At 38.8% G+C, this 12071-nt stretch overlaps 1 protein-coding gene across 1 annotated transcript in view; it reads right to left on the reverse strand.

The window, feature by feature from the left end:
* Positions 1-12071, reverse strand: part of ANO2 (anoctamin 2) — a 1767324-nt gene that overhangs the window by 306865 nt on the left and 1448388 nt on the right. The window contains exon 15 of the mRNA XM_078673987.1: positions 4193-4267. Coding sequence (XP_078530113.1) covers positions 4193-4267 — 75 coding nt within the window. The remainder of the gene's footprint in view (positions 1-4192; positions 4268-12071) is intronic.

The following is a 12071-nucleotide window of genomic DNA, read 5'->3' on the forward strand; positions in this document are numbered from 1 at the left end:
TGTCAGAATGGCATTTGGACTGTTTTGGTATTGGCACCATGTCTCCAGGCTTTGCATTTGATGCATTTGGTAAATCCCTTTTGTGATTGTAACCAGTTCGGTGTTTTAACATTACGTACTAATTCTTGGTGCATGAATTTAGCTCTTCTAAAGCTTATAGATGTGATTTTGGAGCAGGTGGGGCCCAAAATGGGATCATTACGTACCGTGCTCCAGTGTTTGTACAGTATTTTACACAGGGAAGCATGGTAAGCGTTGAAGCCTGTGATTAGTTTCGGGGTGTCACTTTTATTTTCAAGGGGTAGGTTTCTTACTCTTGTTAAATAGCAGATCTTCTCTAGTGAGTTTCGCGCTCCTAGCCTTTGCTTTTGCTAGGGTTTCTGCCATATAACCTCTTCTTTGCAATCTATGAATCTTCTAAACCCTCTTCTGTGCTGCAATTGCGCTTCATGCGTAAACACTCTGCATAGGGAATATCCTCTTTTACACTATTGTGATGGAAACTACTAGCATGCAGCATGGCATTTCCTGCTGTTGGCTTTCTGTATGTTCTAGATTGTAATCTGTCGTTTTCTACATATATATCTAAATCCAGAAACTGGATAGAATCTCTGCTAGTGTTGCTGGTAAATGAAAGGTTCAGGTTGGTATTGTTTCCTGTGTGCCATGCCACAGGATGAATATGTCATCTATGTACCTGACATAAAGGGCCACATTTTCGATCATGGCTTTATTCTGTGTCTTCATGAGTACTTGCTCCTACCACCAGCCCATATGCAAATTAGAACAGCTGGGGCCGAAGCAGGTCCCCATGGCAGTACCCTGCAGCTGTTTATAATACAGCTTATCAAAGATAAAGATGTTATTTTCCAAGCACCACTCGGCCATTTGTAACAGCATCATAGTATGCTGATGTAGATGTATGGGTCTCTTACAAGATAGTATTTTAATGCACTCAGTCCATCCCTGTGTCTAATGCTTGTGGATAATGTTTGAACATCTAGTGTCATCAATACACAATCATCAATCCAAGTTATATCATACATTTTTGTCAGAAAATCACCTGTTTCTCTTATGTGTGAAGGTAATTCACACACTGCGGATTGTAGAAAATGATCAATAAATCTTGAAGTGTTTTCAAATAGACCACCAATTGCAGCAATGATGGGTCTTCCTGGCGGTTTTGTGGCATTTTTGTGTATTTTTGGTATTAAATACAGCTGTGGGATTGTCGGATAGTCTGTTTTCAGATATTCAAATTCAGGCTTGGTGATAATTCCAGTCCCTCTCCATTCGTAAGGTGCTCTGTGGTATTTTTCTTTAATTCCCATAATACTGGTTGGGGCTATGTGGCTATAACACTCTCCATGTTGCAACTGTTTATGTGCTCAGCGTTGTAATTTTACACTTGCCAGAGGACCACGTTGACGCCCTTATCCTAACATCGGACCACTGTATCTTGCCGTTGCTTGATCTTATTCATTACATTGTTGTAGTCAGTCCTGTTCTTGTTGTGCACCTTGTTGAACTCTTTGTTGCTCGTTTGAGCTAAGATTTTAATGTCTATGACCACATTCTCTGTGAAGATGTCTAGCCCATCTTTTGGCTTCATTGGGGTGAATACTGATTTTGGTCTGAACGGTGTATGTACACTCCCACAGGTATCTAGCCCGATATTTGTCATTCTTTCCACCCTTGTTACTGGGCTATTAAACTCCTCACATTCCATCTGTATTAGATCTTGTAAAAAAAGACATGTCTTCCACATTGAGACCACTGTTGCTTTCACCACTCATTGTGTCATCTTTGTCTTTGTTCGATATGTTGAAGAAATGTTTTTGTAGTTTTAATTTTCTCATGAATTTGGAAAAAAACAATTCTGGCCTGTGTGTAGTCAAAGTTAGTTTTATTACAAAAGGAAAGACCTAGGGCAAGAATTCTCTGTTCATCTTTAGTGAGTGCCATATTTGTTAGGTTATTTACTTTGTTTTCAATGTCTTTGTTTTCGTTTACCTCCTCCTGTTTCTTCTGTATGGTTGTTTGTTTTTTGCGTTGTGCTTGCCCCATCGTCTGTCTTTTCGCCGCCTTTCTTTTGCTGGCTCTTGCCTGTACTTTTGTTTTCCTGGCGTGGGGGCCGTGGTTGGAGGCTCATAGTTCTTTCTAAACGTAAAAAAATCAATTCTTGGACAACGGTAGGTGGTTTTTGTTTTTGTGCTCCGCTAGCTATTGATACAGCTTCTGATTTTACTTCTGAGCTCAGCTCTGATGTGCTTGGTTCCGCTTGTTTGGCTTGTATTTCTGCAGGGGATGACTGTTGTTGTCTGCGTATGTTTTTGAATTTTTGGGAAAACATGTATATTCTCCCCTGCATGTAATCATTCCTATCTCTTTGGAACTTAATCGCCTTTCTTTCTTTTATCGATTCCTCGTGTTTTATTAGTCTTGTTTTCATTTCAGCTAATTTCTTTTTAATATTTTCCTGATTCTCACATGTCTCCAATTCTTTGAATAGTGTTTCAATTTTTGATAGCATGTATATATGTATATACATATATATCAAAGCAACACCCTTCCTATGCTTAAAGACTTTGATAGAAAAGCAGACATTTGAAGTGAGCAAATTTAGAGGGGCCTCCAAAGCCAGAATGGAATTTGTTTAGGTGCTAAAAATGTTTTTATCTTTTTATGTGCTTGATAGCCTTGGATAGTTATTCTGGCTAGTGTATAACTATATTGATGGTTTTTAAACAGTGTTATCTTTACATATGTATGAGGTATCGCACTATGGCTGCCATGCACCTTACTGAACACTTGTCAGATTTTCTCCAAGTGTTGGATGAATTACATCTGAGTACCAGGTAGTAGAATATTACTTATATATATTCGGTTTCACATATATTTCAGTGCTAAGATGTTACCTCTATACACTTTTCATGAAATATTTGACAAGTTAAAATGGCCGCAATTGTAAAATCATGCTTTGAGGCATAACAAACTCTATCAGCCTGATTCATCAAGCTTAATTGCGCTCGCAAAGGGCCAGATTCTGAGAATCTGGTCCTTTGCGAGTGCAATTTTTGCATTTGGGATTCATCATCCCAAATGCAAAATTCGCTATTAAAGAATTCGCATATTTGCGAGGAATTGCATATAAGGAATCTCTATTTGAGATTCCTTAAATGCAATTCATGAACCATTTTAAAATACCGAAATCGCAATTTTGGGCCGCTATTTAACGCGAGGTAAAACCTCGTGGTAAATAGCGAAAACTTAGAAAAATGCATTTAAATGCATTTTTCTAAGTTGCATTTTACACACACACATGTCCTTTGGACATGTGTGTGCGCAACACCAATGTAGATTACATTTCAGGGGTGCTACAGGGTGTCCTTTGGACACCCCTGGTACTCTTGCAATCGCTATCTTATTTGCGATTAGCAAATTGCTATTCGCAAATAAGGAATAACTCTCCATTCATTCCTATGAGCCTTTAGGCCCATAGGAATGAATGGGGAGTTATTCCTTATGTGCGATTAGCAATTTGCTAATCGCAAATAAGGAATGTGTAGGAATCGCATTTCTTTATGCAATTTCTACATGAATCCCGTTTTGCAAGTCCTTAATAGCGATTCCTTATGAATCGCTATTAGGGGCTCGCAAAACGGGAGAATGATGAATCAGGCTGCTTGTCCTTTCTTCATTTCTACCCGAGACTACGTATAGAAACTTTTTTGTTTACCCTTTATATGACCAAAACAGCTAGTCTATCGAAAGGTGTTACAATTTGTAATAAATTCCACTTGTGCACCTCCTAAGAGCGTGAATATCTGTTCTTTATGTGTATTTTGGTTGCTGGGTATTGTATATAGGCCACTTGAAGCCAAATAGTGTTTTCCTTATATTGAAATAATGTTTGTGATTGTATAACTATGCAACTTAAAATCAGTTTAATAAGAAATACACTCCCTGCAAGACACATACTTTCCTATTTTGTTGTGCTGTAAAAATCCACAGAAATGTAGATTTTTTTTCCCAAATTCTTGGTGGCTGTTAGGTTACATACAAAAATGGAATACATTTCATTATTTATTTTTCAGTAGCCTTGGTGAAACATGGCTTAAGTCCTACTGCTTGGGTAACATCAAAACAAAAGTGAGAACCACAAAAAGCATAACAAACACGTTTTACTTACCATAAAGAGGATGGACACAAAGTTCACAAAGTAGGCAGGAATGCGGTCTCTCCAGGTTAGTTTCTCCTTTTTAGCCTGTGTTAAAATATGAGAAAAACAAAACTGAGATTATCCTGCAAAAGTTCATCGCTCAGAACAAAACTGAGATTAGCCTGCAAACGCTCATTGAATTATTGTGTGTTTTATAGTGCTTTTAAATTGTTATGTGACATTTGTATTCGTTACAAAATACATGGACCTCTTCCCGGACAGGAAAATAATATTACGATCACAATAAGAGAGAATAGAAAAGGAAGGGAAACAACATGTCAAAATGCTTTTCTTTTCTTGAAATCATACAGTAGACAAAATAATATTTGATAAACTATATTCCACAATATTTTGTAAGAGTGAAGTTACTTTGTCCGTATAACTTGCTTTGTTGTGAAGGTGAATACTAATCCCAACTTTGTACTAACAAAGTGCCGTCCCTTGATGTATCTTTATAGTATATCCTTGCATTCGATTCGGTTTTTACATTCATTATGTAGAACTAATGTTTAGGAACCTCTATTTAGTTAATACAATTAACTGCATAATCAAGTCCTTTATTGTCGCAAATTGTAACTTTGTATTATACAGTTCCCACTGCTCATCATACGCAATTCGGCATACACTTTCTAAATAACCAGTGGAAACCTATGTGGACAGAAAGTATATTAATATTATTTTTGTAAAAACGCTTTTGTTGAATTGACTAATTGAAAGACAGTGAAAGACAGAAACATCAAAAATTATACAGCACAATATCAACCAAGTTCTACACATCAATATGAAAAGTAGCTTGATTCATATTTTCAAAGTCTCTTTCTCACGACCACAGTAACTCTGATTGAGTTTAATAAAAGTTGTCAATGTATGTATTTTGTGAGGGTTTAAAATCAGTTCTTTCCTTAACAAATGGAGAATGCCACTAAATGGCTTAGAACTTCTAGGAGCTACAGAGGGCTGTACTTGCATGATGTTCAACCTGCACTTGTGCAGGCTTCTCTCCCTCACAAGACGGGATGGGTTTGGAACCTAATCAGAGACATCTAACTTTTGCATCCTGTTGGTGCTTCACAGGGTAGGTGAAAATACCTGAAGCAAAGCAAGCTGTCGGACTCATGAATCTTCTTAACTCTGAAAAGTATTTTGTGGATAGTATGTGGTGCAGAGTCATATCAAAAGTCCAAAGTATTGTCTTTTGCATTTGAATAGAAATGCAATCTCAGAAGAGAATCAATCACTTAAGTGAATGTTTCCAGCATTAGGCAAACATGAATAAACTTTCTTAGGAATGTGTGTGCAAAACAGTTTTTTTTTTTTTTTAGATATCAGCTATTAATTTACATTCTCTTTACTTTGTGCCTTGTGAAAATAATCAAGTCAAACCTAGTGTTCAAGAGACAATTCACCCCCAAAGTGGAACAAATATAAGTTGTTCTTTTCTAGTAAGCAAGAAATTGGATTCACTGAAGTTAGAGACTAAATTGATTTTGACATTATGAGACCACCATTCATGTGATAATAGCCAATCACAAATTAGTGCAAATATTTTCCTGCCTAATAAATATTAATTAGGCGGGTCACTCTGTGACACCGCAAGACTGGATATTTTGAAAAGCGATCACATAGTTCATAGATCCCATCATAAAATCAGAGACAGGTCACAAACTTTGAGACCATGTTTCAAGACCTGAATCTTACTACATCGGGCACTTGATTCAGGAGATCTGTAAATTATGAAAAAGGAAATTGCTTGAGTAATGAAGAGCTGAAGTCCCAAGTAAAGAGAAGAAAAAAAAATGGTCCTTCACTGTAAATGTATTAAAATCAATATGATAGTTCATATACTTCTTCCCAAAACCCCATTAGTATTCAGTTTTCCATTAACACAAACACTCCAGGTGATTGTCTTTACTACATATGCTACCAAATCTTTCTGGTACAAACCAAAGATGCAAAAGTACATGCAAATAAATGATGTTCTAACACTGACTTTTAATTAATAAACATATAAAGCGTTTTGAATATTTGGTGATGATGCTAATATACCAATATACCCAGATGTAATGAGCGGAATGATAAGTGGACACATTTGCCCTGATTCCTCATGCAATGCCCTGACTTTTTAAAGATGGACTTGTCATTTTCATGGCCCATATTAATCAATAAGGTTTCTTGTAAAGCGATACTACTCACTCCTTGGGGGCTCAAGGCGTTAGTGAACTGCTTAGCTTGTTCTTTATAAACTAGAATTATGAAGCAAAAATACGATATAGCATCTGGAAATGGATGTGCTTCCTTAAATTCAGGAAAGAGTATAATAAAAAAGCTAATGCCAGGGTACTTGGAAGGAATAAGCATATATATATATATATATATATATATATATATATATATATATATATATATATATATATATATATATATATTTTGAGATGTCATCAGTGATGTCATCAGTGATGTCACTGACCATGTCATGAATGATGTAATATGTGACATGATCAGCAGTGGATTGCGGGTGCACGATATATAGTTAGTGCAACTAACTATATATGGAATTTCAATGGTTTTGTGTGAGTAAAATAAGGTTTTTTAAATGCTAATTCCTAACTATATATGGTCTATAACCTATGGTTTTTTCAGTGAATTTTCAAGGTTTTGTAAATGCTAATTCCTAACTATATATGGTCTATAACCTATGGTTTTTTCAGTGAATTTTCAAGGTTTTGTAAATGCTAATTCCTAACTATATATGGTCCATAACCTATGGTTTTTTCTGTGAATTTCATTGGTTTTTTAACAGCTAATATCTGTAGCTGTAAAATGTATTCTTCTTTAAATCCAAAAATATGTTTTATATGTTTCTGAATAATTTTTTTTTAAAATATTTTTTTTTCTTCGTTCCCGCTTCGCAAATCGGGAAGCTTCCCGTTAGCTGACCTTGATGCCGCGAAATAGACCGCGAGCCGGTAAACGTTTCTTTACCGCAAGTGCCGCGTTACAAAACAACATCGTGACGCCTCCCGTCCGCATGACGTTTCACGTTGTCGCGTGATACGTCATATGACGTACTACGTTAGCGAACTGGTACGCGAAGCGAGTCGCAAAGCGCAGGTTTCTGGAAGCAAACCGGGAGGCCCTGCAAAGCGCTTAACGTAAACACAGCAAGTCATGTGACTTGGTAATAACACTTTTCATTGGTTCATTTCACTTTTGGTTTCCTAATGATGTAAGACTAGGTCATATAATCTAAAATGAACACTTTTGATTGGTTGAGAACTCTTGTTTTTCCCAAATGATGAAAATCCCTCCTTCTTTCCTCACTCTGACTTTCATCATTGTGAGAGAAAGACCCTTTGTGATCACTGAGCAATGGCTTCTTTAGTAGCTTCAGCTGGTGCTTCCCCACCACCTCCACCACATCCAAGGAAGAGTGGACCACCTGCTCAAGTTATAATTCAACAAGAAGAAGAAGAAGAGGAACAGGAGGACGAGCACGAAGAGAGGCAGTTTTTGCCTGAGCAGCCCAGGACGTCTCACCGGAAAGAAAACTTCATTTGGCAATTTTTTAAAATTCCCAAAGGTCAGAAAAAAGTAAATGCAAGATACGTAACTTGCCTTATATGTCAAGATAGACTGTCCAGAGGGACCGACAAAAAATACAGTTTCGGAAACTACACAATGCATCGCCATATGACTAGGTGGCATCCTAACAACTACAGTGCTGCACAGTTTCGGAACGACCTAGATAATCTCCCTATTATGGCCAGAAGATCTGTTGTACCGGAAGTAACGGGACCAGAGGGCAGGGAGATGGTGCCAAATATACAAATGAGATTTGGTGAAGTAAAACACACCTGCGTATTTTGCGATGGATTCATTTCCTACGGAGAAAGAAGCATCACTCTGATCAACAGAGCTATTGACTATCATATGCAAGTTTGTCCGAAACGCCCAAAATAATAAATACTTCTTTTTTTTGTTTTGTTGCTCCTGTTGAGCCCTTTACAATGAATCGTTTTCATTGCCCCCTCCAAGAAAAACCTAAAAAAATATAAAACTGTTCCGAAAAATTCAAAAACAGTAAAAAAATGTTCAGAAAAATAAAAAAAAAAGTTCTTTTCAGAACTACCTCCCCGTTATTAAAAAATTGGTACAATATTTGGAACTGTGCCAACCTCTATTTCTCTTAGTTCGCTTCCTAGTTCGCTCGCCGGTACGCGAACTGGAAGCGAACCAAAAACAGTAAGTATAAGGGAGGGAAACACACACTTATGTTAAAATAAAGACAGCTATAGGGGAGTAAACTAGAGATACTATTACCCGTAATCCACTGCTGATGATGTCACATATTACATCATTCATGACATGCTCAGTGACATCATCAGCAGAGGATTGCGGGTTTTTTGACAACATGCCTTATCCACGGTTTAATAACGCTGCCTTTTGCTTTATATAAGTTTTCAAATTGTATGAAATATATACCAATAGGTCGTTATGAACCTTTAGGTAGTGCTTTTCTTCATGAGGTCTGGTCGCTTCCATACACATACAGATGTTTCAAAGATGATCAAGAAGTTTATCTGAATGGAGAGGAATGCACTGAGACGCCAGATCATTCACTAATGTGTAGGCACATACAGTTACACGGTTCATGCAACAAACACCGACCAAATATGGCTTGCGTGTTGCAAGGCACGCCAGTTCCTGCTATCATCCCCACGTTCAAGTTGTTGGAAAATGGTAGTTATTTGATGCTCAATAATGAAGATTGTTCTGAGTTAATTAAAAGTATTCCTTTTATCGTAACAGTAAGTGAACGGGTTATTTGCTGCAGAAATGTTCTATTTCCTCCCACACATGAACATAGGGAGTTTTCAATCTGGCCACAAATACCAACCTTGGGACACGTTTCAACGGCATGGCAAGAATAAGAGCTCTTTTGTCTCAGAGAGAGGTGGCCTTGAGTTCGGCCCGTGAAACTTTCGTACTTCACATAGCGAACACCCGTACAGAGGTGCACACCCTTTTCAATTAAGATTTGCCTTTCAATTTCAGCAACATGTTTCCGACTATCTTTAACGCATCCTCCACAAAGTCCCTGACACACTTTTTTAAAGTTGTTACCAGTGGCCTCGTGACTTCATTTGAGAAAATCTTTGGAGTCATCCCTGCTTCCTTTCATTGTATTTTCTGCACTCTGGTTCGTGGATTGGCATTTTTACTTGCATTACCAGCGGACGCTCTTGTGCTTTTTTACATTTTTAAATATGGATGTCCCTCCTATGCAACCTCCGACCCTGCAGCTGCTGACACTGTTCCGCAATCGCATGCTAGAATATTATGGCACAATGCCGTTGGCGATATTAAGCACGGCATATGGATTATCTTTTCGGTTCTCCTACTTCACCTGTATCCAGCCTGTATTTCACTGCCTGACCTGTGATTTCGATTGGGCCATTGATTTGTGTCTCTGCGGACCGGTTTCTCCTGACGTCGACTTTAATCAGCTGATGACTCCTATCATTACTCACGAGTTGGTTTGTCCTGGCGAAAGGATTATGGCTGTGGCATTGATGCATGGACTACTTGGTCCCTGGAATTTACTGGCGGCAGCACAGTCTTTCTTGGAACAGAGCTTTCTTGAAAACCCACCGAGCTGTCCTCTGATGGTGATAGAGGATCCGGTGCTGGGAGAGCACGTATGTTCTTTTCCGCTTTTAAATTGGATGGCTGAACTGTTTTCGGATGAAGACGGTGACTTCCTATTGGAGGCTGTTGCAGCTTATTTTGCATACACAGTTATGTCATAGACCTTTTTCATGTTTGATATGCTGAGTACTAGCATTTCATTGACAATTCATTAACTTATTTGTCAAGTTTTTATTATTTACCTTGCCTATTGGCTTAAGACTCGATAAAGTACTTGGCTGTTTTATTTTTCTTTAGCATTAAATTTTCCTAGTTTTTAATGCTTTACCTTGCGGACCGTCCACATATAAACTTGCAATCTGCTCTCATGAGATGGCACTTCTATTATCTTATTCAGTTTGTTTCCGGATCATGAGGAGGTGTCATCTAGGTCCTGGATATCTTTACACCGTGTTAAGTTAGCATGGGCTCATTACCGGTTTAAACGCCATTTTCCCTTTTTTGCAACTTCTGCACACGACACTTAGTTGTTGCTTTAGCTTTCCACCTAGTAGTTCATCGTGGTTTACATGAGAATAATATGTTATTGGTCTACTATCTGCTTTACTTGTTAAACTATATCTGTACAGCGAGTGCTAAAGTTTCAAGAACAACACGATACAGAATTGTTATGAGGTCTGATCTCCACGACTTCATACTCATAACATAAGTGCAACTTCTGCCAATTCTGGGCATGAGGCGGGTTTTATATTGCTTTGCCGAACACACATACACAACAGTTGATGCGGTTCACATGAAGAGAGAGCTGGTGTATGCTGATGTGATTCCTTCAAATCTAAGACACTAAAGTATGGGCATGCCCTAAACCAACACAAAGAGACCTTCTTAGCAAATAATATAATATGTGTATTAGGGAGGGTGAGATATAAGCAGCCGCGGGCCGTGGAGGGAGTTACGATGGGGCAGGGAGGCGGGGAGGGGGAGAAGCAGGGTGGAGCCCTCTCTACCTTGCCCCTCCCCCTCCCCGCCTCCCTGCCCCACCGTAACTCCCTCCACGGCCCGCGGCTGCTTATAAGTGTTGCTAACTCTTATTCATTTACAGCATGTTAACATACTGTCACCATTCGCTTTTTATGTACTAGTAACTATGCTGGTAATTTTGCTACTGATAATATGTGTACTTGTATTCTCCACCCTGCTTCTCCCCCTCCCCGCCTCCCTGCCTCACCGTAACTCCCTCCACGGCCCGCGGCTGCTTATAAGTGTTGCTAACTCTTATTCATTTACAGCATGTTAACATACTATCACCATTCACTTTTTATGTACTAGTAACTATGCTGGTAATTTTGCTACTGATAATATGTGTACTTTTATTATCTAAGGTACTACGCCTGAGAAGACGGCATTAGTAAATAAACATTTCAAATACACATCTGTTCTTCTTAACTCCATGTTCTGGTTTCTAAGAAATCTATAACGACCGACTGTTCATGAGTTCCACGTATCCTGAGGTACTATAAGTTCATATTCTGGATTGTCTAAACATTGAGAGTTTGTTATATCCAATGTGACACTGTACCTAGCTTGCTAAATAGTTTTTGATTACTAACGTGAGTTTTGGGACACCCTAATTCGCCGAGGTTCCAATCCTCTGTCCACAGTTCTGTGTGAGAACAGAAACCCTGCGACAGGGGCACCCCCGACCCTTGCTGGAGCTTCATCACACTTGCGATACAACTCCAGCAATGCATTCGCCGAGGTTCCAATCCTCTGTCCACAGTTCTGTGTGAGAACAGAAACCCTGCGACAGGGGCACCCCCGACCCTTGCTGGAGCTTCATCACACTTGCGATACAACTCCAGCAATGCGCCACCTTTACGGCACAGATACATCACGCATCTGTGCTGTTTTTGCCCCATGATGCGCCGCATTGTAAATGCAGCACACCATAGGTGACGGAACAGCGGCACAGAATGACTAACACATCCCTGGTGATGCGCCAGTCATCATAAATGTATCCCTATGCTTCTTATCTTGTTAGAGATGAACCGCCATATGTATCATCAAAGTTATTTGCATTTCCTAAATAGCGAACTTTAAGGAATAAATAGCGATTCTTTACCATTCCTAGTTTGCGATGAGCTATTTGCTAATTAGCCGAATGTAGCCCAATGAAGCCCAATGTAGCCCAATGTAGCCC

The sequence above is a fragment of the Lissotriton helveticus genome, chromosome 1_1, assembly GCF_964261635.1.
Source record: "Lissotriton helveticus chromosome 1_1, aLisHel1.1, whole genome shotgun sequence".
Lineage (NCBI taxonomy): Eukaryota > Metazoa > Chordata > Amphibia > Caudata > Salamandridae > Lissotriton > Lissotriton helveticus.